Source organism: Myotis daubentonii, chromosome 9 (assembly GCF_963259705.1).
Source record: "Myotis daubentonii chromosome 9, mMyoDau2.1, whole genome shotgun sequence".
Taxonomy (NCBI): domain Eukaryota; kingdom Metazoa; phylum Chordata; class Mammalia; order Chiroptera; family Vespertilionidae; genus Myotis; species Myotis daubentonii.
The window spans coordinates 77,240,489-77,268,457 of NC_081848.1; the positions used below are offsets into that span (position 1 = coordinate 77,240,489).

Genomic DNA, 27,969 nt, shown 5'->3' on the forward strand with positions numbered 1-27,969 from the left:
TGGAAGGACATGCCCTGTCTGCTCTGTCTGGCCTGCTGCCCGCGGCCTTCGATCGGGGAGGGGCCGGGAAGGGGCTCTGCCCCAACAGGCTGATTCAGTGTTTCCACTGGGTCCCAATGCGGCCTTGGTGGGCAGATCGCACGCCGGCCTCGTAAACTCACTCTCTGCTTGTCCGTGTGACATTTACAGCCCTATGGGGAGCTGGCTTTTTAATGAGCCTAATTTGAGACTATAAGTAGGAGTTTGTAAAACAAACAGCGAGGGAATCCGGCCAAAGCCCAGAGTTGCCGTTGAAGCACACAGGGTCACATCCAGCTCCGCAGGCAGACCCAGGCCCCAGGCCCAGGCAGCGGGACAGAGAAGCCTGAGCCAGAGACCTTCCCGTTTGGGTTGTGGAAAGCCCTGGAGGGGCCTGGCTTTTGCCTGGAGGAGAGGACTTCTCCCCAAGCCCTCTGAGATGGAGAGGCTGTAATCCAGACACCTATGAGGAAACCCCCACCTCTTCCTGCAGCTCTAATTCCATTCTGGGGAGACCTGGTTTTCAAATTAAGAATGAGACGAGGATACTGCTGTTACAGGGCCTTGTTCAGGTCACCTCTCTAGCAGGCCCAGGTGGAAGATGGGGTTCCTCACCTCCCACGCGATGCTTAGGGCTTGCTTTGAGGGGTGGGATGAGAGGGTGGGCTCTGTAACCTACCCTCTCATCCCATTGTCCATAACTAGGTTGCACCGCGGTAAGGGAGCCGGGGGAAGGTGGTTCATATCACGTAACCTTCCCGACAGGAGAAGGAATGGCACTGGATAGGTCACTGAGTGCGTCAGCACAGTTTCAAGCTTCCAGTGACTTTTCGTATATCTTAGCGGAGAAAGGTCATGGTGTCCTTCGAGATCCTGGGAATGACGCGGCGAGGTTCAGAATGTCCCCATCCTGGGAACGAGTGTACTGCAGGCACCTCCTTTCTGTCAATGAGCCTCCTTCTCCCCTTCAACTCCCTCCCGTGCTGCGTGACGTCGCTCAGCCATGAGATGCCCGGGAGACTGTTGGCATCTTGTAATCTGCAAGGTCCCGCTGGGGTTCTCGGAGGAAGCAGGGCTTTCTGGCACATCCTGTTCTTTTCCCTCCCTTGCCCATGAAGCAAGCCCTCTCTTCAGACTCCTTCCAAACTTCTAGTACCTTCTGCAGGCCCCTCCTCCAGCATTGGGCAAGGTTGCGTTTTAATTCGTTGCGTGTTTTTCCTCCCCTCTGAGCAGGCTCCTGGGTCTTACCTCTGCATCCCTAGCTCCGCGCTCCATGTAATGAATGAGCGTGTGACGAACCCTCGGCTAAGGGAATGAATGATGGGAATTGCAGCGAGAAAATTCCCAGAGCCTACTCAGAGACGTGTTGCGAGTTTGACGCCATCAGTCAACCTTGACACAGAGGGTCCCGGGCCTTGGAGGATGTGTTCTCTGTGTCTCGGGTTTGCTAACTGCCTGCAGGCCACCCGCTCTGTGCGGCAGGCGGGGTATGCGCAGGTGCGCGCCATGTGAGTTACAAAGGGGGTGATGCCACCTCTGGGCCCTGGTGTGTCCGGTGCACTCAGTGCTGGGGCGTCTATTCTGGCCCAGAACTCGAGGCACGAGTTGTACAACCCCTCCCCCCCTTCCTGGGTGAGTTCCCTCTCGGAGCCCGATAGATGGAAATCTACTGACGGCCTCAAGTTGATCCAGGAACATCACCAGTTTTAAAGTGGTCAAACATGGCTTCCGCTTATTTAGGCTTAAGAATGATCTCTTAATGAGTTTTTGTTCCGAAACATATCATCTGCTACTTCTGTCTCTGATGTGTAAGTGCTTAGAGCTTAGCGAACAGGAATGAGCAGCGTTATTGATACGAGAGCCCACACGGCGGCCTGGGTGGATTTGGGGCTGTGAGATCCACAGCAAAGGAGGAGGTGTGACCGCCTCCGTGGGCTCTGTCACCTACCCTCCCACCCCCTTGTCACAGGGCTGCCTGGCTTCTCTGTCTAAATGTACACACGGCCCTGCCTCTCAGCTGCTGAAGCCCCTGCAGGGGGTCCTCATTGCCCTCAGAACAGAGTCCAGCCCCTTAGACTCTGTGACTGGCACTGTCCACCCTGGTCCCTCCCAGAAGGCCTGTCAGGCTCCACCCATCACTCAGGGCCTCTCCTCTCAGTCCCTGCAGGAACCTTCCTTGGACACTAAGCCCAGGTGGTCTGGCTTAGAGACCCTTCCCCTTGTACTGACCCTGTCATAGTCCGTGCAATATTGAGCTGGCTGGTGTGCCGTCTGTCACGAGATTGCAGACATCACTTTTATGTCCCCAGAGCACAGCCACTTCTGGTACATTATTAGGTCATCAAAATAAACAGTTATTGAGTAAATGAGTGAGTGAATGACTGCAGAATAAATGGCCCATCTGTGCTGAGTAAAGCGTGGTTCTTTTTTTTTTTTTTTTTTTTTTTAACTGATTTCAGAGAGGAAAGGAGAGGGAGAGGGGGATAGAAACATTAATGATGAGAAAGAACCACTGATCGGCCGCCTCCTACATGCCCCCAACTGGAGACCAAGCCTGCAACCCGGGCATGCGCCCCTGACTGGAATCGAACCCGGGACCCTTCCGTCTGGAGGCTGACGCTCTGTCCACTGAGCCAAACCAGCCAGGGCAAGCATGATTCTTTACCAGCATAGACCACCGTGGCCTTTAGGAAAATAAGAGGGTAGCTTGGCCTGGGTCCACCTCCCCCTCCTGATGCTAATAAGTAATTAATAGGGTACCAGTGGCTGTATCCCACAGCCACTGGCCCCAGGACTCAGCACGGCCATTTAAAGGACAGTTCCATTCACTCCATGCTCTCTGGGTGTTGGGTATTTGGCCAAATGCTTACTTTTAATTCTCAGTCCTCTAAATCAGGAGCTATTATTAGGTATAACGACACAGACGAGCGGATTTTGGCTCAGAGAGGGTAAGAAACTCGTCCAAGGTCTCACAGCTCGTAAGAGGCAAAGCTGCGTGTTGAGCCCTCACCCCTCTGACTCATGCTGTTAAATCATCTGATGGTCAGAGCCCTTTGAGATGGAAACCAAAGCCGTCGGAAACAGGTTCCGTTTGCAGAAGGGCTCCAGCGCTGTGCAGTTCTGACTAACGCATTTGTGCTCTGTTAATATACACCTTGGCCATCTGCCCCAGACTTGTATCTTTTTCTTTTTTTTTTCTTCTTTTTTTTTTTTTAATTAAATCTTTATTGTTCAGATTATTACATTTGTTCCCTTTTTTTTTCCCCCCATAACTCCCCTCCTCCCAGTTCCCGCCCCACCCTCCGCCCTCACTCCCCACCCACTGTCCTCATCCATAGGTGCACGATTTTTGTCCAGTCTCTTCCCACATCTCCCACACCCCTTCCCCCCCCAAGAATAGTCAGTCCATTCCCTTTCTATGTCCCTGATTCTATTATAATCAACAGTTCATTCTGTTCATCAGATTATTTATTCACTTGATTCTTAGATTCACTTGTTGATAGATGCATATTTGTTGTTCATAATTTGTATCTTTACCTTTTTCTTCCTCTTCCTCTTCTTAAAGGATACCTTTCAGCATTTCATATAATCCTGGTTTGGTGGTGATGAACTCCTTTAGCTTTTCCTTATCTGTGAAGCTCTTTATCTGACCTTCAATTCTGAATGATAGCTTTGCTGGATAAAGTAATCTTGGTTGTAGGTTCTTGGTATTCATCACTTTGAATATTTCTTGCCACTCCCTTCTGGCCTGCAAAGTTTCTGTTGAGAAATCAGCTGACAGTCGTATGGGTATTCCCTTGTAGGTAACTGAGTTTCTTTCTCTTGCTGTTTTTAAGATTCTCTCTTTATCTTTTGCTCTTGGCATTTTAATTATGATGTGTCTTGGTGTGGTCCTCTTTGGATTCCTTTTGTTTGGGGTTCTCCGCACTTCTTGGACCTGTAAGTCCATTTCTTTCACCAGGTGGGGGAAGTTTTCTGTCATTATTTCTTCAAATAGGTTTTCAATATCTTGCTCTCTCTCATCTTCTGGCACCCCTATAATTCTGATGTTGGTACGCTTGAAGCTGTCCCAGAGGCTCCTTACACTATCCTCGCATTTTTGGATTCTTTTTTCATTTTGCTTTTCCGGTTGGATGTTTTTTGCTTCCTCGCATTTCAAATCATTGACTTGATTCTTGCGCTCCTCTGGTCTGCTGTCGGGCGTCTGTATAATATTCGTTATTTCAGTCTGTGTGTGCTTAATTTCTAGTTGGTTCCCCAATATAAGATCGAGGGTCTTATTAGTTTTCGTGTAGATCTCATTAAGTTTATCGGCAGCTTCTAAACAGTTCTTGAGAGACCTTAAAAGTGTGGTTCTGAACTCTATTTCTTCCATTGACAATTTTGTCCTGTTTCTTTGTCTCCGCATTTTGTTATGCTTCCTTGGTGCACCCCCTAGTGGTCTTTGTTCGCAGTCTTATAGATAAATCTTGATTGTTGTAGCTAATTCCAGGGAGGGTTTGACCTCCAGGCCAAGTGGCTATGAGAATCAGCTGTGTCAGCAGTGAGAGAACTTCTGTCCTCTAGGGAGGTGCTAATCTAGCCTTTGCCTGAGGCTATCCGGCAAATGCCTCTGTGCAGGGCTTGGGCAGGGCGGGTCGCACAGGATCAACAGGGTGGGCCAGAGAGAGCAGTTATGGCAGCTCTCAGTCCTGTCCCCAGGGGCTCTGCCTCTCTGAGTCCCAGCACCCGCTGCAAAGCTCGGAGAGAAAGCTGCACTCGCTCTGACCGAAGCCAGACAGTCCCGCTTCTCCCGTTTGAGTCTGGGTCCCTAAAGACTCGCCCGGATCTGGAGCTCAGAGTCTGCGACTCCCTCCCGATTGAAAACGCCAACCGCGCCCTCCGCCGCCAGCCCGCTCCGCGCACTCCGCACCTCAGAATTTGACTTCAGCACTGCGCCTCCTCTGAGTGTCCGTATGCGTTTCTCTTTCCTCCTAGTTGTAGGACTTCCACTCAGCCAGCGTTCCTGTGGTTCTGGGTGATGTCCGTTCCGTGTTTTAGTTTCACTTTTGAAGTAGTTGTTCAAAGCAGCAAACTCCGGCGTTAACCTATGCCGCCATCTTGGTTCTCTCCTGTATCTTTTTCAAATAAAAAACCCCAAGGAGTTTCTTGTGCTCATTGTGGGTGCCTGTGTTCAATGACGCCTCTCCAACCCGCTGGGCTGACAGTTGGCCCACTACTCAGTTTTCCTGCCGGCAGCCCTGCTCCCTGCCTGGGGTGCAGCCCAGGAGTCACTCCCAGCACAAGCCTGGCTTCCTCTCCCACCTCCCGGCCCACCTGTACTCCCTCTCCAGTGTTGGCTGTGGGAGGCTCCTTTTCTGCGCCTGGTGATTCTGGCCGTGTGGCGTGAGAACTTCCCCCGCCCTACCTGTTCTCAGATCCCAGCACGTGGCAGGGGTCGGAGGTGCAGGTGGCCGCGTGGCTGCGTCATGATCACACGGTCTCAGTGCAGTGAGCACACAGCTGGGCCCGGAGGTGGCAAGATGCCACGGGAAGTCCCACTGCTGATGCAGCCCCGAGCCAGCCTGAGTCAGCCCCACCTGCCAGGTGAAGGGCTGCCTCTCAGGAGGGCCAGTTCTTGGCATGAGGCATGTGGACAAAATCTCACCTCCTGGTTAGCAATGTAGAATGGTGTCTGCCCAGGTTTCTTCCAAAAGAATTACCCTTGTCCCTTATCTTATTTTTTTAGTAGTATTTCTATAAAACAATCAGATTTTCCTTATTTGCTTCCATGAGCCTGCAGTAGTTGTAACAATGCTTTTACTTGTATTAAAACACATTTTTCATTTGTATTGAGACATAGTTGACATAGAGCACTGTGGAAGTTCAAGGTGGACAGCATAAGAACTTGACTTTCATAAATCATTATTTAATCAGTAGAAAACAGGATGAAGAATAATGGAGGGAAAAACTCATCTAAAATTCTCCCATGAGAAATAGCTATCTTTTATGTTCGATGGATTTCCATTCTGGGCTCTTTACAAGTAAGTAGATTATAGTGTGTGTGTTTTTAAACATTCCCTTTTATATATATATAAAAATTTAATTTCCAGCACTAACCGGTTTGGCTCAGTGGATAGATCATCAGCCTGCAGACTCAAGGGTCCTGGGTTCGATTCCAGTCAAGGGCATGTACCTTGGTTGTGGGCACATCCCCAGTGGGGAGTGTGCAGGAGGCAGCTGATCGATGTTTCTCCCTCATCGATGTTTCTTACTCTCTATCCTTCTCCCTTCCTCTCTGTAAAAAATCAATAAAATATATATTTTTTAAAAAATTTAATTTCCAGTAACTAATTATCTGCCATACTAGAAATTGTGGACATTCCTTCACTCTGAAGAAACATCCTATCACTCTCTTCTTCCTCTAAATACATCATTCCCATCCCCCATTTCCCTTACTGTAATCACTTTTACTACACCAAGATAGCTCATTCACTTACAGAGGTTAGGAAGCACAGTAGTTCAAAACCTTTTTACAATGCTAGCACCGAGGGAACCACTCTTACCTTGTGGCAGTGTGCATTGGTGGGGAAATGCCCAATATTTTAGGGTGATGACTTTACCCATCTGTCTCCATCCTCACATCTTCCATTTACTGTGTGTGTGTGTGTGTGTGTGTGTGTGTGTGTGTGTGTGTTGAATGTGTTGCCTTTATACCATAGTGGCTCAAGGTTGCCCTTGGCTCACAGGAATCACTGTGCGCACGCGCGCACACACACACACACACACACACACACACACACAAATTGAGGATGACATTTGACAAAGGACCATAGTCACGTGGTAGATTTTTCTTCTCTTAAGAGGCAGCAGTTCTAAGACTCTCGCTTCCTGGGTTACTCAAATCCCTGATGTGTTGGAGCAAAACTTTGGAAAGAGACCACCAGAATCTCTTAAAAAGTGTCCTAAGCCCCTTGGAGATCTTTTCCCGCGGGAAAGAGCTCAGTAGCTGGCCGCGAGCTTCCTGCTCCTCGCTGCCCAATGTGGTGACTGTGGCTGGCTTTCCCAGAACTCACCTATAGGTTTAATTCCTGGCATTGAGCTGCTCAGTTACTCCGGCTTCATTTCACTCTGGCAGGGGAGAAATGGCCGTGAGCACACTGTGTTTTATTCATATTTCTTTCTTCAGAAAAAAAAATTAAGCGGCAATCTGTGATCCCTACTAGTTTGTTCTACAGGCCCCACTATTCACCCTCGGGATCTATGACAGACTGGCGTGTACTTTAATTAAACAAATCACCAAAAGCCAAGGACCCAGTGTTTGTAGTGGGGATTCTGGGGTCACTGCCCCCCCCCCCGCTTTGTTGGGCTGTTATACAGTGCTTCAGTGGCCCCCATCTGCCCTCTAAATCCTCACCCTGCTTGGAGCCCTGGAGAATTGGGACAGCCAGCCCTGAGGTCGGAGGTCAGAGGGGCTGCCAGTTGGAGGGGAAAGAGGCAGCCCCAAGACCAGCTCCCCAAGCAGGTCCACCCCCATCAGGCCCAAGACAGCCAAGGATTCAAAGGGAGGTGAGGTCCAGCCCAGTACCTGTGGTGAGGTTTGCCTTTTCCCACCTTTTTAGAGAGAATTGGGTGCTGGCAGTGAGCGTGTTGCCTTGGCGCTCGCCCTGGGTTCTCTGGCCCGGACTCCCTGGCAGTCACAGATGTGCATTGTTACTTACTGTTTCCTGGTGAGCGCTCGGCCCTGGGCCTGACTTAACTGAAGACCACCTTTAGCACGCGGTCTTTCTGATCGCTTGCCAGGGTGAAGTGTCACCCAGACCTCGATTGTGTTTGCTTCCCATTTCCTGACCTTCAAGAAGGGGGAAGTGCAGTGCTCATCGGACTGGGGGCGGGGTAGGGGGTGAAGGAAGTATTCTGTCCTTGGGCTCGAATAGGGGGAGCCCCATGGGAGAGGCAGTGTGGTGCAGTGGTTACCATTGTGGACCCAAGTGTCAGACAGGCTGGGTCTCACTCCCGCCTGCACCCTTTGCTAGCTTTGTGCCCTTAGCCCATCTAAACCTCAGCATCCCTCGTTGGTAAATAGGGCAGTAATATACTACCTGCTAGCTAATAGTAATAAAACCACTGCTGGGGTCTTTGTGGCGGCTCAAATGCCAGTTCCTCCATTCCTGGCATAGAATACTACTAAGTGTGTGCTAACCCCTCTCCATTCATCATGAACCCACAGTTAAAACCTGCTTCCAATCTCAATTTAGATCCCACCCCACCCTTCTCCCTTCCTCCCAACATTTTTTCCTCACTTGAACTCTTGGGTCTCACCGTAGAGTGGTCCCATGCTCGATTATTCTTTTTTTTTTTTAATTTTTTAAATATATTTTTGTTGATTTCAGAGAGGAATGGAGAGGGAGAGAGAGATAGTAACATCAATGATGACAGAGAATCATTGATTGACTACTTCCTGCATGCCCCACACTGGGGATCCAGCCCGCAACCCAGGCGTGTGCCCTGACTGGGAATTGAACCCTGACCTCCTGGTTCATAGGTCAACGCTCAACCACTGAGCCATGCCGGCTGTGCTCAGTTATTCTTGATGAATCATTTTTACATGGATGATTGACACCTCGCCAGTCAGGCATATTTCATTCCATGTCCAGGCTTTTCTTCTTATTTCCTTCATCTCCCCCTTGTCTCAACGCCCTCCCCACAACACACACACACACACACACACACACACCCCAACTTCTTTGGATTTGGAATCTCGGGAGAAATTCCATTCAGTGAGGTTGTTTTAGAATCAACAGCCCTTCTATTTCACTTGGGTCTCCCTGAATAATGTCTGCGCTTTAAGTTTTCAGCACTTTGTATGACTAACATACAACTGAGCATTAGACGTACTATATATAAAATTGCAGATCAGAGAATGGAAACGCTTTTTTTAAAAAAATTAAAAGAGTTGGACTGTGTGGGCTACTTGGAAGCCGTTCAGTGGGGCAGTATAACTTTTATTTTCAGAAGCTTATGGATTGAACCCCGCCCAGGCTTCCAGCTCCTAAGAAAACTGCAGAAGACACCCCGCCAAGTTTCCTCACCAGGGCAATAAAGGAGTAATCCTCCGCATCCCGGTTTCATTCTAAGGAAGCAGGAGGCTGGCGTGGCCTTTGCTGTCCTCACAAATGAGATTCCCTGAGCTGGGGGGGGGGGGGGGGGGGCGGTGGTATCTGGTGGGAATTGTGGGGGGCAGGGGCAGGGGCAGGAGAGGGTGCTAGCCACACGGGCCTGCACAGGTAGCTGGGTCCACTGCAGTCACAGTGGCCCAAAAAGAACGTTCACAACTCTGGGGACAGAGCCGGTCATGGTATGTTGAGTTGAGGGGACAGTTATGTTACAGTCTTGATGGCTTTTGATGGCTGCTCAGAAAAGCTGAACTGTAAATCGATCCAGTTTTCACATACACACAAAAAATATTTTCTTTACATTTAAAATTGTGTGCGAGTAGGGGAGGGTGTTATAGCTGTGGGGGGAATTAAACCGTAGGAAATGGTAAAAACAAGATCTGGCCTATTCGTCCCTGTTGTTGACAGCTCAGAAGGTAAATGAAGGGGTGAAGGGGGGGGGCGGGCGTGGAGGGGTAGACGGTAGAGCACACAGAGGAGCCAGGGGAGAGTGGGGTCCCCAAGCTGCAGGAGGCTTGAGAAGCCATCGAGTCAGCCCCCAGGCTGCACAGAGGAGAGAAAGAAGCAGCGCCTGTTGATAGGCCTTCGGGCTAAGCCCTGCTCCTGGAAAACCTTTGCGCTCAAAGTCCGGTTTGTCAGCCCCGTGTGCAGCCCATCTGCTTCTGGCTGGGTGCTGGCTTGGAGAAGCCAGCGCCTCTACAAGCTGAAACCCAGGTTGAATTCCTGGTTGGCAACCACCAGCAAGAAGGCGGGGTTCCCAGGGTTCTGCACAGCGGGTCCCCATCTAACTCACTGGCGCCCCCTCTGGGCGCTGGTGGAAAATCACCCGTAATTGTTGCTTTTCCAAACCCAGAGCTGGAGCCGAGCCCAGGGGCCAAGGCTGGGAAAGCAGCGCTGAGAAACGCCGTCAGGTGTGCAGGTTCTCCGCTCGACTGGCTTCCTGGGAGGTGCTGGGAATATCCCCGTTTACTGGCAGAATCATTTTCATTTCTAAATTTCAGAGGAAGAAATGAGAGCAGCATCGCTTCACTGTGGAAGGGAGTTTAAGCTTCTTCCCAGGGGCAGTGGGGAAGGCCTGGAAGAGGGCGAGCTCCAGGGGAAGGTGACCGGAGGGAGGAAAGGATGGCAGGGCGGGGGAGACTGGAGGCAGGAGGCAGGCGGCAGGCGGGGGCTGCCCCAGCAGCCAGGGGGGCAGACGTGGCCGGACTGGGGCACAGCAGGGACAGGTACTTGGAATTTTGAGGGAGTAAAGGAGCAAGACTTTGTTGATTGGATGCGCGGGAGCAGGGAGGGAGTTGATAAGGATGATGACTCACAGGCCTGTCGTTGGACAACTGGGCAGTGGTGGCCCTGCACTCGCTGTACTCGGAGAGGCATGGGCCGAGGAGGAGGCAGCGCTTTGGGGAATGAGATAATGAGTTCCCAGATTCAAGGGTTGGGCAACCAGGCTGAGAAGAACGGAGTGACGGAAGAGGATGGTTCTGTGTACACTCTGGGAAATGTGGAGGCTTCGCATGCAGTCGGGGCACACGAGGGCGGCACTGTTTCCTCGAAAAGGCTGGGTTTGTGGGAGGAGGCACAGGGTGGCTGGGCGCGCTCACTGCCTCACCCTCGGGGCTCCATCTCACCGTCCTGACCTGAGCAATGCGTGTGGGGTTCTCTGTAACTTACACAGCTCAGCGGGCCTTGGTTGGGGGTGTCTGTTTGACTGATAAAGGGGTTGAGGGAAACATTCCAGCATGCTTTCTTTTTCATCATGACTAACTAAAATAAGCAGTTTTTTCCCTAGGGATTTTACTAAATAGAAAAAAAAAAAAAAAAGCCCTTCCTTTCTTTTCCTTTTCTTTTTTCTTGGAATCTCTTTTTACAGTGACTTTGCCCCGGGTCTGCATCACACAGCTGGGAATTTGTGTGGGGCAAGGAAGGCCTCGAGGTGTTAAGAGAATTTAAAGCAAATATTTTCCATCTCCAGTGAGAACTTCTGAGGAGCGGGCTTATGTGGGAGAGAGGAGAATTTCAATTGACGTAAAAAAAACGCTTTCTTAAGGAGCGGGTTTGGAAGACAAACTGTGGAACTGCTTGTAGAATGAACAGAAGCAGACAGCCTTCTCTCTCTCAAGTTTCAGGGGAGACCTCCAGGGACCTTGGCCGGAGGTGCCTGGGGACCCATTAGAAGGAAAGTCAGATTTCTGGGTCTTTGAAGTTATCAAACCAAGGCCCAAGCAGAACCCCTCATTTTGCAGATATTCCGGTGCAGTTTAACTAAAGGACATGGGGAGTAGCACATCATTTTATTTCAGAAATCAAGAGATTGACATTTTAGCCCCAGGTCAGTTTCCGACCCTCCATAACTTAGGGCAAGTCACTTAACTTTGGGGAGCCTTGGACTTCTCACCTGTAAGATGGGTAGGATGGGTACCTCACAAAGTCTTGGGGGCTTCTATGTGATCATGCAAGTAAGTTATCACACTGCCTGGCACAGAGTCAGCCCTCACTAACAGTTATTGAAAACAAGACTGTTAACCATGATGACTGCCCTACCAACCTCACCGGAGGAATACGTTACTCGAGGAATAAAGCACTTTGAGGAAGTGCTTTTAAACCTCTTAACAGCAAAAGGTACTATGCAAAAGCTGTGATGTTATCAATTATTAATAATCGGTTCATAATTACTTTTGCCACAGTATTAAGTGAAAATCCCCGTGGGTGGGTGATGACTGGGAACATGGGAACTATTATTAATGGAGCTACCAGCTCCTGTTACTAGATCCATCGACAGAACATTTCTCTCTGGGAATCCTTTGACAAATCAGCTGACTTTCCTATTCCCTTGCTGTAAGCACTGCAAATGTGATCCACATGTCCCCTGTGTGGTTCCTGGAGATTAATAACAGAGAAGAGAGGAGGAGCCAGCCCGCCCGGGGACAGAGCCGTGCAGGAGCCTTCCCGGTGTCCGGGCTGTCCGTGGGGTTAGCTCACGGTGTGTGTGTGTGTGTGCGTGATGTTCTCCCTGGTCCACTTGTCTGAATGTTCCCAGCTTTTCCTAACGGGCACTCCGCTGCCAGCGAGAGTTTCTGCCTTGGAATAGGGCAGGGGGGATCCCAGTCATGCCCTCCTCCGCCTCCCACTGGAAACAGCTCTGAGGAAGTGCTTGGCCAAGTCAGTGAGCCGGATGTGATGGGAGGGGCAGCTGCCATCAAAAGGGGCAAAGGGAGATGGGCAGTGCCTAGCGGCAGTGAGGCAGCAAGGAGGGCAGGGAGCCGGGTCAAGGGAAGGGCACACTGGGAGGGCAGGGCTGACCGGCAGCTGAACCTAAGAGTGGTCAGGATCTGGGGGAGGAGGAGGCCTGCCATGTGCGTTTGACCCAGGAAAGGGACACACAGGGCTCAGCACGGTAGGAGAGCTTGGGAGGTGTGCTCATTGGATCCGGGCTTTCAGAGGGTTGAGTGTGCATGACCTAGAGTCGGTCAGAACCAGGTTCGAATCCCAGCTCTGCTACTTAGTTGACAAGTTGTTCAGTTCTCTGCACGTCCATCTCCCAGTGTGTAACATGGAGACAGCAGTGCCTACCCAGTTGAAAGAAAAATGAGAGAGTGTGAGCAAAGCCTGCATCCCCAGCACATAGTGGAGATGATAGCACTTCCTCTGAGCCACACGCTGTCCCAGGGTCGATGGGCAGCAACTCACTTCCCCTTCAGGGCCACACTGCAAGCTGCGCACGTTCCTCATCCCCAGTTAACACACGCGGGGGCGGTCGGAGGCACAGAGAAATGAGGTAACTTGCCCGGTTAAGTGACAGAGCCCGGCTCCGAGGCCCTGTCTCCACGGCTCTCCTGCACGCCCCGCGGCTGTCCTCATCCCCGTCCCGTTTCTGGGTTTAGAATAGGGAATTCTAACGCACATCTGGCCACATCCCGGGGCCTCCAGTTATCTCAAGGAATTTGAACACATTTCCTCAAAACTGACTGATTAAATTCCTGTGGGTTTTTTCCTTAAAAAAAAAAAAAAAATCAGGGTGCGTGGACAAAGAGGCATTGATCAAAGAAACAGCCGTCACTAAACGCTGGGAATGTCTGTGACCACATGCTCTGAAGAACCCACATGTAATTTTAAGCCGGGCTGATTTTGCTTGTCTGGTGCTTTCTAAGAAGCCACACAGTGAGTCGGAGAAATGTACCGGCTGTCCCCCCGGGGGGCTAATGCTGACAGCTCGGCTCCTGGGCCGCTGAAGTGCTAATGAAAAACACTAATTGGGCTTGGCCAGCAGCTGGGACGGGACGGTCCCTTCAGGAGGGGAGCAGGCAGCATCTTTCTCTGTGGTTTCTCCCAGGGCCTCTGGTGGCTTGAAGAAGGAAGGGGGCAGCACAGGAAGTGAGAAGCTGGGGCGGTGCCGCCCGTTAGGCCGCCAGGTGGAGGTTGACCCTGACACAGCCGTCCCCTGAGCTCCAGAAAGACAGAGCCAGGCCTCCTTGTCACCCCGGCACCCTGAAAGTCGCCCCGCGCCGTGGCCGGGCGAGGCACTCTGCAAATGTTCAGTGAGAGCAGAAGTGAAGGAGTGAATGAGTTCCGGTGTGGCCCACCAGCCTCCATAGCCATTCCTTGTGCAGCTCCCCGTCTCCACTTGGCTCAGTGCCACCTGCGAGCCGGCCACTCCTCGCCCTGGCCCTGCAGCGCTGTCCACAGTGAGAGTCAGCTGTCCCCAAGTGGAGCCTTGACCTCTGCCACTGACCCTGCTCTGCCGAGAGCTTCGCTTTGCCTCCCCGAGGTGACCTTCTGTCTTGTCTCCCCACAGGTGTCCTCTCGCTGCCGGCGTACTTCAGCCCCTACAACGGCGGGTCCCTGGGCCAGGATGAGCGCGCCGATGCCTACGCGCAGCTGGAGCTCCGGACCCTGGAGCAGTCCCTCCTGGCCACCTGCGTGGGGAGCATCTCCGAGCTGAGTACGTGGGGCACCCCCTCCAGCTGGCTCCCGGGGAGAAGGCGAGGATGAGGCTGGCTTCTGGGTTCCGGCCTCCTCCGTCTTCACGCTTCTTGCCTTCCCTGGAAGCTCGGTCCTCCCGGGCCAGAGGTCGCCCACTGGTGGCCCACGGTTCCGTGTGGTTTGGCAGCATGGGGCCTTCATCGCACACAGATGATCTGGGGACACTGGGCCCCACTCCTGCGTGGCAGCGACAGGGGAGGGGCTGTGGGCAGCTAAGCAGACATGTGCCCCCTACATTGTCACGTACCTCGTTATTCTAGGGGTGGCCTGTTTCACTCGTTTATTTTACCTGCCAGCCCCCAAAGTAGTGAATTTACCACCTGTATTGTTTTTAAAGGAAAGCACCCTTTAAACCTCAACATGGGAAAGGGAAAGTCAAAACTGAGCCGCTCTGGGTGAAGGAGGGCACCTCAGCCCTACAGCAGGCCTGGCTCCACCAGGACCTCAGGGCTCTGCGGTCAAGGTCACTACCCAGTTATTTGAGAAATCAAACTGCACAATCTTCGTCCTTATTCTCCCTCACTGTGTCCTGAGGCCACGACCACCCGGCGGCAGCCACACACCCAGGGGCCCTAGCGCACGGCTGGAGCAGATGGCGCCTCACTCAGCCTTTTCTATTTATAATTTCTTGGAGTTTTCTGGCCCCTGAACAGTGAATGGCAAACCTTTCTATTTCTTTAGGACGCAGCTTCCTCCCTTCTTTCTTCCTCCCCTTCCCAGGATAGGAAACAAAGGTGCCTGGCTCCAGGTCACAGAGCAGATCAGCACTTGGGGCCGGGAGGGAAAGCCAGACGTCCGGCTCTGTCTCCGGGGGGATGGCAGGACGGCCACCTGGGTCCGTGCCCCTCGAGGGACGTGCAGGAAGCGGGCTCGGTGTGTTTGGTAAACTCTCCCGCCCTGATACAGGCAGGGATGCACTCATCCTTCAGAGCATCGGAAGGCACCTTGATTTTACTTTGCATTTTAAACACTGAGTACCTACTGTGCGCAAGGTACCCCATGGAGCACCTCACTCACATGATCTCATTTACTCCTCAGAGCAGCTCAGCAAAATGTGTCCTGGTGACAGAGGCTCAGAGGAGCAATGTGACTTCCCCCGAGTCAGGCAGCAAAAGGAGTAAGGGCGTGGGCTCGACTCCCGACACGCCTGCTGGTTGCAGAGTTCTTTCACGTGGGACTGTGGCTCCCTGGACGTGGCTAGCAGCCTTGCCGCCAGCATTCGGGCAGCTGACGCCAGGCTGGGCCCCGAGCCTTTGTCCTTCCCTACGGCGGCCTCTGTCCATTGCAGCCCAGGGGGCACTCAGAAACTTCCCTCAGGGGAAGGCGTGTCCTTACTCCTCACTCCGGAGACAGAGTCCTACGGTCCTACCTTCTGAAACTCGCTCAGATCTTAGTTTTCCCCTTGCACCACCTCCACGGCTACCAACTCAGCCCAACCAGGGCCATTTAAAACACAAATTGGATGATGTTGCCCATCTGCTCAGCATCCCCTCCGTGCCCGCTATGGTTTCCAGGCTCACTCAGTGAAATCTATATCCTCACTGTAGCCCACGTTCGAATATTGGATCTGGCTTTATCTAGATGACCGTGCTCAGCTTGATTCCCAGCCTCGTGGCCACGTACCTCGCACCCCGGGGCCTTTGCACTAGCTGTTCCCTGTGCCTGTGACCTTTCCCCCTTAACGCCCTGCAAGTCTCTGCCCAAGTGGCACCTTATTAGGCCTTCCCTGAGCACCCTGCGTGGACGAGCACCCACTCTCATTCCTCTGTCTTTTCTCTTATGGCTTTGGTTTTTTTCAAAGCCTTGATCGCCACTTGACATTTATCTATTCCCATGTAAATAGTTTGTCACCTTTCATCTGGCCTGTCAGCTTCATGAGAATAGAGACTCTGCTTTTCCCCTTCTGTCCTGTAGCCCAGTGATCAGAACAGTACCAGATGCCAGGGGTGTGTGTGTGCGTGTGCACATGTGTGTATGCACATGTGTGTGTGCACGTGCATTAGGAGCCGTCCACATCCTGGCCCCACTACTCCTCAGGGCAAAGGGAAGAAGCAGCCCCGTAGCCTCTTTTCACCGAAAACCAAGCAGTCCGTGTCGTGCACCGAGTTGCCCGCGCTCCCTCTCGCTCTGAAACCAGGGATTTTGCTCATCCCGCTGTGAAGAAGGGAGGGGACAAGGTGGAGGCAGATATTGCAATTTCTCTCTCCGAGACTAAAGATCTTAATGAGGTTAGCGATACTTGGCACCGAGCACCTTGTACCTAAAACCTTACCCCAGGTTTAACAGGCATCAGCTCCCTGCACTTTGCCAAGCCCAGCCTGCCAGGTAGGTCAAGAAGTTTCTTTCTTGCATCAGGTCCAGCTGCACGGGAACTTGGGCACCTGTATGTTCCTCTGTCCCTCTCTACCCATGAAAATGTCAATGGAGGGAAAATAAGACACAAACAAAACAAAACCCCTCTTTTTAAAGGCAGCCAGATGGAGGAGACTGCTGCACTCCAGACTCTCTGCTGGCTTTATTGGTGTTATTGGATGGCACATAATGAGGGTGGGCAGACCACAGTGAAACCTGCAGCACCTCTGATCAAGGCTCTCGTGATTAACGAGCAGCGAGGGCGGGCTTTTCACGCCCCGTGGGTGTTTCTGAGCTTCAGGCTGAGGTTTCATTGAGCCTAGGATCAAGTGATTCTCAAGCCCAAGAAGTTTCCAGAAGCAGCTCCGAGTGTCCAATCTGGGTCCAGGCTTCTCATACTAGCTGGGGGTTTCATCCACCCTGCCCCCTGCTGCAGACGGAAACTGTAATAAAACACAATAGAAATAAATGTCCAGGAAAGTAAACTAAAAGACATGTAAAACGCAAGCCAACTTTTTTTCTTATTATTAGATTAGATAGGCATTGCTATGGAGTTGTTGCTGTTTTTAAATTTCTGAAATTTCTAAAATTAACTTGTTGTGACCCAGTAACAGTCCGCAGACCACGCTCTAGGTGGCCACGGCGCAGCAGCCGAGGGCAAGTGGTTGGAACACAGGGCCCCCAGTTCCAGGCCTGGCTGCTTCACAGGCTAGTTGTGCAACTGGGACAGATCATTTCACTTCTGTGAGCCTGTTTCCTCGTCTGTAAAACAGAAATGCCTCCCCTAAGGGGTGTTGTAAAGACTGAGTGAGATTTTCTCTCTCTTCATGTCTATCAGGAAGCCTAGAAAATCTCAGGGGGCCGGGAGGAAAAGCCCTCTGGGAGGACAGCCAACGCGAGCGGCTCTCTTTGGCCATGAATGAGGGGTGCAGAGCAGTGTGCGTTTTTAGATGCCCGATCGGGATTGTCTGGTTGTTGAGAGAGACTGATGACATGTAGCTGGGCTTGGAGCCAAGAAGTGCAGGGACCCCCATCTCCTGCTGCCTCCACGGCCTTCCCGAACCTGCCGGGCCTCCCTGTTCCAGTTAGGGAGCCCTTCCGAGCCGCTCCCATTTCTTCCTGGATTTTTTTTTTCTTGCCTGCATTCTGGCTGGAATTGTGTTGCCAACGGTTTCTGCACCAGTAACAAGAAAACAATCATAAACGTGATTAATGATGACGACGTCCACCTTGTCTGCCTCGGAAATGCTATCTCCACGAGATTTCTCTGGGATGCAAAGCGCAGGCTCTGTGACTTCTCCTCCTCTTGGCCCCGTGGTCCTGCCAGAAGTGATGGCATTCGGGCCTGGGGAGGCGGGAGCCAGGTTTCAGCTCATGGCAGCCGACTCAGCTGGTACAACGAGCTGTGCTGAGGCGGCTGCGGGGAGGGGGTGTCGGTGCCGGTTTCTACCACCCAGGAGCCCGGGGGCAGGGCTGGGAGCTGGCATTTCAGGACCTGGCCTCCTGTCCTGGGAAATGTGGGGCAGCGCTTGACTGCACACAGAGGTCCTGGGAGGAAGAGCCACGGAACGGCCCGCAGGAGGGAGGGATGACAGGAAGAGGCCGGGAATCGTGATGGGGGTGTAGCTAACCTCTGTCAAGCACTTACTCTGTGCCGTGCAGGATGGTGACTGCTTTCCGCCTGTTATTTATTGGGATCCGCACAATTTTGAGGTTTGCTGTGATGACTCCCGTTTTGCAGATGAGGAAACCAAGGCTCGGCTCAGTAACGTGTGTGAGATTGGAAGTAGCAGAGCCCTGACCTGACTCTGGGATCTATGCTCTCACCCACTTACCTGGTGATTCTCAGACCCCACCGGGCAGTAGATTCGCCAGGGGGACTTTTACAAAGTACAGGTGCCCGGGTCCTGCCCCAGACCCATCAAATCAGAGTCTTGGGGATGGGAGCCATTTGTCAGTAACTTGCTGCCCTCCACCCGCTGGGCCAGGAGGCACAGAGCCGCAGGGACGAACAGCCAGGCGTGTGGAGAGGAGTGAGGACCTTGGGATAGGGGACACGCTCTTTCCCAGTGGAGATCAATTCCAGGGGTGCCATTGTCCCAGCTCAGATAGAAGCCACACACCGTTGCTGTGGCTGTCGTGGTTGAACTGGGCGGCTAATGAGCTCCAATCAAGCCGCTGCCCCGACATTGTATGTTGAAATGAAACAGAGGTGCAAAGCTATTTCTTCATTCTCTAAGTGTTTGCTGAGCATCTCTTACGCAGTAGATCCCAGGCAGGGTGCCGGGGACACCGTGGAACGGAATACCAGACTCTCAGAAGCTGTCGAGTGACGATAAATTGAATAAATGAATGACTTGGTTCTGCCATGCATTGAATGACCCTTTACTTGCCAAATTAAAACCTGCATCTTTCTCCCCCCTCGGGGTCAGCCATGTCCAGCTGGGAGGAAGCTGGCCCCAGGGGAGGCGCCTGCGTTCCCAGGCCTGAGGAGGATGGAAGGGCGCCACTTGTCCCAGAACCGAGGGGCCTGCAGGTGCCCGGGGCTGCTTCACCCATCCTTTCTCAGCATTGTGGCCGCACACAATGATGGGAGCTTCCTGCCCGGGCTGGGGGGATATTGAAAAGGCTGGACTTGGGCAGTAACACAGCACAGGACGTGGGGCCCTGAGACCCCACAGCCCAGGCCACAGCTCAGCTCTCAAACAGCCTGGTTTCCAATGCAGACCATTGACTAGCCACCTGACCTTGGCTAGTGAACCACAGCTGGGTGCACCGTAGCCTCCCTGTGAGCAGGCAAATGTGTGGGGTCAGTAAGTGTTTGTTTGCCGCATGAGCCTCCATTTCTTCATCTGTAAAATGGGGATAATGCGTGGCGCCAGCATGTGAAGGATCACATCAAATCCTCTTTCTAGGGAGGTGAATGCTGAGCACATCGTGCGTGCTCGGCGGATGGTGGTGGTGGTGCTTTTGCTTGGCGCGAAGGGGATGGAGGCAGCCTCCTAACTGAAGTGCCTGGGCCTTTGCACCAGGCAGCACGGGGCGTCCCCTGCGTCTGGCACTGGTCGTGGGAGGCTGGGAGAGGGGGCCCAGAAGGACTCCCTTGGTCAGAGAGCTGGGGCGAGGCCCGTGGGGTGGTGGAGAGAGTGGGGATGTCGAAAAAGAAACCACAGGGGCCTGCACTGTGGAGGGCGGGCCCGCCAGGTGTGTCGTTCAGCCGTGTAGGCAAGACCGAAAGTGAAAGGGAAACTCGCCACGGTGTGTCTAGGTGACAGTTTCCACCTCCGCCCAGACTAGACCGTAATTAGGAGGCTTTAGCTACAAGCGTTCTTGGGAGAATGTGGGCCATGAACTCAGACTTTGTTTTCTCTCCTCCCTTCTGCTCCCCCTGCAGGTGACCTGGTGTCCCGAGCCATGCACCACATGCAGGGGCGCCGCCCCCTGTGTCCTGGCTCCAGCCCCGCCCGTCAGGCCCGCCAGCCACCCCAGCCCATCACCTGGTCCCCCGACGCCCTCCACACGCTCTACTACTTCCTGCGGTGCCCACAGATGGAGTCCATGGAGAACCCCAACCTGGACCCCCCGAGAATGGCCCTGAACAATGAGCGGTAGGGATCTTCCTTGGGCTGCACACCTGGTGGGCCGGGTGCCTGTGTGTGTGGACTGACCGGTGGCTGCCTCCCTGCCTATGAGGAGGCGGCTGGCACCGAGGGGGCGCAGGGGGAGGGGACTGAGATGCAGATGGGGAAGGCCTGGCCCAGGAGGCAGGGGATTGTTCGACCTGGGCTGATGTACAGGGGTCAGTGAGGCTCAGAATGTGGGCTTTGGCCTCGGTCTCCGGTCTGCCGGCTCTCGTGCCCACTTCCTGGGCTCTTGAGAAATTCCGTTGCCTCTTTTCTAAAGCGGGGTATTCACACCTACCGGGAAAGGTGGTAGAGAATCGCGTGAGCTGGTGCTCTGAGGAAAAGCCCTGTGGGCAGGGTCTGGGCGGTAACTGGCCTCCGTCAGTGTAGCTGCCACCTCTTTGGATGACAGCGATGTCACCGTTAGGGATCTTAGGCACGTTTTTTGCTCCATCCACTCATTTTACAGACGAGACCTTGTGGCTCTGGCAGGTGACGCCATCGGCAGGAGGCTAGTGGTTGAAGAGCCCCAGGATCCTGGCCCGCTGGCTGCCAGTCTAGTGCTTTCTCTATGGCATTCCAGCCCTTTCCTGGCCTGGGGCATGGGAGCTTGGGGTAGGGAGGCCTGGGGTAGGGAAGCCTGGGTAGGGGGGCCTGGGGTAGGGAGGCCTAGGTAGGGGGGCCTGGGGTAGGGAGGCCTGGGTAGGGGGGCCTGGGGTAGGGAGGCCTGGGTAGGGAGGCCTGGGGTAGGGAGGCCTAGGTAGGGGGGCCAGGGTAGGGAGGACTGGGTAGGGGGGCCTGGGTAGGGAGGCCGGGGGTAGGGAGGCCAGGGGTAGGGAGGCCGGGGGTAGGGAGGCTTGGGTAGGGAGGCCTGGGGTAGGGAGGCCGGGGGTAGGGGGGCCTGGGGTAGGGGGGCCTGGGGTAGGGGGGACTGGGTAGGGGGGCCTGGGTAGGGAGGCCTGGGGTAGGGAGGCCGGGGGTAGGGAGACCGGGGGTAGGGAGGCCTGGGTAGGGGGGCCTGGGGTAGGGAGGCTTGGGTAGGGAGGCCTGGGGTAGGGAGGCCGGGGGTAGGGGGGCCTGGGTAGGGGGGCCTGGGGTAGGGAGGCTTGGGTAGGGAGGCCTGGGGTAGGGAGGCCGGGGGTAGGGAGGACTGGGTAGGGGGGCCTGGGTAGGGGGGCCTGGGTAGGGAGGCCTGGGTAAAGAGGCCGGAGAAGGGCCGCTCAGAACAGATACACAGGTTGTGTGCTGCACAGGAGGCCCAGCGAGGGGCGTGAGTGCGGAACCACATGGGGCCATGTGCCTCTTCTAATTGATGTCCCAAGTAGACTTTCTTCTCCAATGTAGTATGACATTTCTTAAAATGTGGTCTCAAGTGTTATCTGGGCTAGGAATACTGCTGCTCATACAATTGCTAATACCGCTATTGATATTACTAATATAACCACTGCTACTGACAATAATAATTAATAATGCAATGACTTACAAATGCCACTGCTAACTGTAGCTTGCATCACAGAGCACAGATAGAGACAGATAGCATCGTAAGGGCTTCACTGACTAACTCACATTTCTCCCGCACGTCTGTGGGTCCGTGGGGAAGGGGTGTAAGGGTTACGAAGAGGGGCTTATGTGATTGAGTCTGCAGCCTAATGAGGGAGGCAAAGGACAGGAGAGAAGGGGACAAATGAGCACAAACCAGCAGACAGTGGCGGAGGAGGCTGGTTGCATGGAAATGTCCTAGGTCGGCCCTCGGACCCTGCAGCCGGCCGGGATCCAGGCCGGTTCTGCCGCTGACCAGTAGTTGGGCGGGTCGTTTGGCTTCTGTGCCTCGGCCTGTTCTTCTTAGCACGAGAGTAATAGCGCCGCCTCAAGGGGCATTGTGGGGTTCATTGAGTTAATACACGTGAAGCACTTAGACTAGTCAGTGCCTGGCACACAGTATGTCAGCGTCGTCATCTTCGCCGCCATCGTATTCAGGAGGATGTCTGGAAAGGCTGGAGCAGTGGGGTGGCATCGGGACAGACTGGGACTGTAACTGGGCCGAGGAGACAGCCACAGGCAGGGCGGCGTGGGCGGTGAAAGTCCCGGAAGGACATTGCTTGTTTCAAAGTGCATATTTCATGACAAATGGATCTACATTTTAAAAACGAAAAAATTAGGTGTGTTGTTTTTTTTTAAGTCATCACTAATACTTGTTTATCCAGGTAAATGCTTCTTGGGGGGCTTTGAGCACCCTCAGAGGCGCCCTGGCTGTGATCAGAGCAAGACTCCTTACCCCTAAGCCTCAATTTCCTCCTGTGTAACGTGGGGATCTGAGCAGTGCCTACTTCCCTGGGGGAGTCCCCTGTTCTGGGGAAATGCCCCCGACACAAGTGAGGTACACAGCGTGGACAGAAGCACCTCTTTGTTCTTTTCCAGATGCAGTGGGTTGGGGGGGGGGTTCCCCATGAGCACTTTACATAACTAGGAAGCGCCCCAGATAGGCCGTGTGCTCAGTCTGAAGAAGGGGGCTCGTTAAGCTTTTGCTCAGCTTGCGAAAGTGTTTTCTTACCAGATAATAGAGATGATGGCACTGGTGGCTTCATTCTACTGACTGGCTCCCTTAAATGCCATTTCAAGAAGATTTGCAACGTTAAGCTCTTTTCTCTTTTCCTCGTCTCCTTTTTTGCATTAAATTTCCATCTGTTTTCCCAAAATGGCAGTAAAAGAAAGAAGAATAGCTGTTGGGTGACTTAAGGACTTGTTTGCATGTGTTCCCCAGACTGGCCCACCCAGTAAACCCTGGAGTGACTTGTTTGTGGTCTGCAGTGCACCCAGGAAGCTGGCCCTCCCGCTGCCAGTCATTCTCCATCACCCTCAGAGCGCCTTCCTCCTCCCGAAATCACCTTCCTTAGTATTTGCTTAGTTACTTGTCTCTAGAATGTAAGTATCATGGGCCGGCCTTGTCCCCACTGTGTCCTCAGCACGTAGAACAGTCCCTAGCACATAGTAGGGCAGTAAAATATTTTGTTCTGTTAGTGAGATAGGCTGTAGAGCCTAAAGATTGGAGGCTTTGGGGTCAACGACTGTAATACGGGGTCTCTGCTCTGCCGTTTACCAGTGACGTACTTTGGGGAAGTTCTCTAACTTCTGAGGCCTCGGTTTCCCCAGCTTTTTAAATGGAAAGTGGCTTGACCTACTTCCAAAGGTTTTTGTGGGATCAAATGAGGTCATGTATTTAAAGGACGTAGCACACAGAGTAAACTCTTCACACATGGTAGCTGCTATTGTTGGTATAATTACTTTTCACAAACCTATGGAAGCACTAGAATAACTAAATCTTGTTTTATGCATAAATAACCCAAAAGCAGTGGTGACTTTAAATATCACAACCCCTCAAAGGCAGGTTTCCCCTCCCTCTCATATATGCCTTCTTCAGTCCCTGCCCTCAATTCCCTCTTAACTCAGCCCTGGCAGTAGCCGGGGCCGGAAGACGAGGTAGACCAGATGTCACAGAGGACGAATGCAGTGAGGACTGTTTTGGGCAAACACATGTACAGACTGTAGGTTTATCATAACGCACCACCCAAGGATTTCAAAGAACTAAAAACTGGATTTCACCCACCTGTTGGTTCAGAGACCAAGAGTGAGTGGAGCACTTTCTGAAGTTTCTGGTGATCGGGCCCTAAGCCCCTTTCTAGTTGGTTTGGCCACAGACCTATGCGTGGTGGGCTGTCCTTGCCCAGTGTTAAGCTTGGGAGTGATGTGATGTGGCTTATTTTTGCCTGGTCCAGAAGCATCTAGACAAAGCTTTTCAGTTTGTAAAGCACTTTAGATGCACAGCTGTCTAACAGACCCTCACATTAGCTCTTGGAGGGAGCCATTGCTGTCATTTACAGGTGAGCAGACCGAGGCCTTGAGAAAGGGTCAGCAGGGCACCCAAGGTCCCAGCGAGGATGAGGCAGATGTGAGTCCAGGCGGGGAGGCCCGGTTATAGTAACACAGTGAATTCGCACGATCCAAGGTGATATACCCTCCCGCCGCCCAGGAGCGAGAAGGCAAGATGCTGGAAGCCGGGTCTCTCGGTCAGCACCCCCTCAACCCAGCATGGCTGGTGCAGCTCAGTCGCAACGACTCTGAGCCTCCTCTCCAACAGACTTGAGTTGGCTGGTCCTGGGTGGCTAGCCTGAGGGTGGGCATCTATCTGTCCAGCATCCAAAGAGGAACAGGCCAGGGATTGGGGCAGACAAAGGAAGTGGCGGTGCCAGGTAACAGGCTGCAGACGGCACAGGATCCTGGCCCCCCCACTGACAAGTGCCCTGGGAAGCTGCCCGCTGCATATGACTTCCTGCCCCATTGTTGGGCCCACCGGTCCTCACAGGGGGAACTACCAGGCCCGGGGCCTCATTCGTTCGGAGTGTTTTTCTAACCCGGCAGCAACAATCCCCTTTGTCTGCAGAACTGCTGGAAAATCCCTGTGCAGAGAACTGAACTTCCTTTCTTAAGGAAGGTCCCTTCGGAGGCTGAGCGGTTGGCTTTCCAGACGTGAGGCTGGGGCCGAGAGCTCCGGCGGTGCCTGGCGTCAGGCCGGGCTGCCTCTGGCCTGCTCCTGCTTGCCTGACAGGCAGCTCTTAGCTTTCCTCCTCCCACTAGACCAGCCGCCTCCGACAGCCGTCCGTGCCCCACTTGCTACTTGAATATTTGAGATTTGGGGGAGAAGGCTCTTTAGGGGTCCACGTGCACCCCCTGACTTCAGGGCCCAGCCCAGCCTCCTGTTCCCGCTGACATCGGGGCTGATGGGGCTGTGGGTGCAGGAGCTGGGGTTTGGGCGGAGCGGGGGGTGGGCCCACTGAGGGGAGCCTTCTGCCCCCCGCGCAGGCTCAGCATTTGGGGGGGGGGGCAGTGTGGTCTTGTGAAAGACCCGAGAATTTTTTTTTTTTTAAGAGTCAGATGGGCGAGCTATGTGACCTCGGACACGTCTCCAAACCTCTCGGAGCCTCGGTTTCCACGTTTGTAAAATGCAGACTAATGACGAGTCCTGCCTCGCGGGGTGGATGCATGAGAGGGCCGTGTGCACAGTGGCCTCATGCTTACTCGACACATCCAGGCCCTCCACACCTCCCAGCAGGGGGCGCTGCTGCCCAGAAGGCCATGCCGGGGTCCTGCGTGAGGCTGCGGCTGGGATGCGGGTGCAGAAAGCAGGGTCGGCCCGGGAGTCTGCACCATCTTCTCCTCTTTCTCTGGTTGGTTGGGTCAAAGCCACTTGTTGCCATCGGGAATTTCCCCCTTCACTGTGCATCTCTGTTAGGCCTCCAGAGCCCCATGCCCCTCCTCCTTCTAGAAGTTTCTGGAGACTCTTTACCTGACAGTGTGACTAGGTCATCTCTCTGCCTTAGACTGTGGGACGTGGGGAAGGTGGGTGCTGTGCGATTTCACTCAGTGACTCCAGACAGGAGTTCCGACCCGGAAACCCTAAGCAAAAGCCTCAGCCGCTGCGCAGCAGGTGTCGGGGGTGAATGAAGCTGCCCAGCCCGCGGGTCGGTCCTTGCACGCCTGCCTCGTTGGCAGAGGCGGGTGCTGGTGACAGTGCCCTTGGGGGGCCGTGCGTTTGAACAGGTCGGAGGCCTTCTGTCTGGCTGCCATATGGTGCGAGAGTGTGTGGTCTCTGCCAGCCGCCGCAGACGCCGGGCATGGCTGCAGGAGGCCGGTCTCCTGCGCATGGCAGCAGTGAGCCCCGTAGGTGAGGTGTGGCCTGCGAGCGGGGGGAGCCGCACCCCAGCAGAGAGGAGAGAGGCCTGCATTCCAGGTGTGTGGGCAGCAGCGATACCCGGCCTGCTGGACCAGCTGCTCGCCCGCCCAGCCGCTGAGCTGGGAGCTTTGGCCTGAGAATTGGGTCAGGGGCCCCGGACCTCACAGCACCCACAGCCCTCCCTGCTGTGTGAGAAAGGATGGGGGGGCGTGAGAAAGGGTGGAGGGGCAGTGGCCTGCGTGCCATCTCCCCTGGAATCTCTACCATCCCGCCCACATGAGATGCCACCCTGGAGTCAGGCCCAGTTACCAAATCATGGCTGTGTCCCCTCCACCAAGGCCCAAGGGCACAGGGACATGTGCAGAACCACGTCTGCCCTTTCCCTCCTGAGAGGCTCGATCCCAGCTCCCCGCTGCCCTCCCAGAGGCTGCCTCGCCCCAGTCAGCCACGCTGCCCCAGGAGGCCGTGCCCCGCAGAAAATTCTCCCATGAAATGGTCATCTTTTTGTCTGGGAGTGTGTGTGTTTTTCCCAAAGAGAACCACTTGCCAGCACCCAGGCCAACTCAAGCCTCCGAGAGCGGAAGACAGAGCGGCTCCCCATTTCACGAGTTCAGGGGCCTGACCCAGAACTAGAGTAAGAGCAGACCCCCCGGAAACAGGGGAAGCCGAGGGCACTGCCCGGGAGGGTGACCTGGGCCGCACCTTTACACACACGGAGACTGGGTTTCACATGGGCTGCTGTGCTGAAGGGGGGAAACAGCAGTGAGCAAACAGTCTCTGCCTTCGGAGAAATTGCAGCCCGGGGAGGCAGCAGACAAAAGCCAAACAAATAAAATAATAACAAGATGGGCGGAGGGCTGTGAGAATACCCTTAGCTGGAGGGCGAGTGGAGACCTCCTCCCGGGTGGGCGGGCAGGGCCGGCCTCCCACTGCCTGGCACTCCGGGTGCCCTCACACCAGGGTGACCAGATGGTCCGTTTGCCTGAGCCGGCTCTCGTTTCACCTGCTGTCCTGGTGTTGGTAGTAGCACTCCTTGTCCCTCTCAAAGGGGCCCATTAGGGTGACAGATTATATAATCACTGTGCCTGGTGCTCCTCCCCCTAAGAGGAAGGCGATGGGGCAGGTGCAGGCGTGGAAGGCAGGCCGATCGGCTCGCCTAAGTGGCAGTGGAGTGTATTGTTGAGGGCGGGCGCTCTGCCTGGGACCACATTCCAGCTTGGCCACTTACTAGCTCGGCATGACCTCGGGCAGCTTATTGCACCTCTCCGGCCTCAGTTTCCCCATCTATCAGACGGGGACGGGGACGGTACCTGCTTCATACCGTAGATAGGAGAGGTAAATGAGCCCAGAGGTTCAAGAGGCTGAAAACGGTGCCAGGTGCTCAGTGAATGCTCTGTAAACAGCAGTTGTGAGTGTTTGTCTGTTACTCCTGGGGGCCCAGGGGCCAGTCCAGGATGCCCCGATGGTCACACGCGCGACCTCCCATTCCAGTGCTCACTTTTAGGCTCCACGGGGGCCTGAAGGGCAACCCCGGGAACAGGCGGGGAAGTCGCAGGCAGCTGGTCCCGGCTTGGCTGTATTCTAAATTTATATCCGTGTGCGTATGTGGGCGAGTGGAGGTTTATCTCCTGCCTCTAATCTGTGCCAGATGAGCTTTAATAAGAAAAGCGTATTTTCCCCACAGAAAGTCCTAAGCTCGGCTCTAAGAGAAGTCACCTGTCCCCAGACGGGGATGGGGGGTGGGGGGTTAGCTCCAGGCTCTGAGGCAGCGGCCGCTGGAGGAGATAGGCCTGGGGGTCAGAAGAAAGATGCCTGCCCAGCTCTGACGCCAGCTGAGCCAAACCATTCTGGTTTACCAAGCAATTCTAGAAGAATAATTAGTCCAATATGTGAATTGGACTAGAATCGCTTCCTTTGTTCTGGGCGTGCAGTCTGACTTCAGTGGGACAACGTTGGTTTTGTTCTCCGTGGACGTTCCAGCTCGGTGTTAGGCCGCGGTGGCTCTCTGGACCTTGACCTTCCCAGAGAAGTCTCTGCCTGTGCCATCATTTGGGGACCGTGTGGCATCTTTGCAGGTTCCGCCACACAGCCCGGCCCAGAGAGCACGCGGGAG

General features: G+C 54.0%; 1 protein-coding gene across 3 annotated transcripts in view; it reads left to right on the plus strand.

Moving 5' to 3' along the window:
* ABTB2 (ankyrin repeat and BTB domain containing 2) overlaps positions 1 to 27,969 on the plus strand; it is a 138,089-nt gene that overhangs the window by 90,513 nt on the left and 19,607 nt on the right. The window contains exons 1-3 of one of the 3 annotated variants that reach the window (XM_059709719.1): positions 13,687 to 13,855; positions 13,966 to 14,112; positions 19,900 to 20,113. In XM_059709719.1, the coding sequence (XP_059565702.1) occupies positions 13,702 to 13,855; positions 13,966 to 14,112; positions 19,900 to 20,113 (515 nt within the window). In that variant the 5' untranslated portion in view covers positions 13,687 to 13,701. Of the gene's footprint in view, positions 1 to 13,686; positions 13,856 to 13,965; positions 14,113 to 19,621; positions 19,774 to 19,899; positions 20,114 to 27,969 lie in introns of those variants that run through there. The other 2 variants (XM_059709718.1, XM_059709721.1) reach the window with 2 other exon arrangements.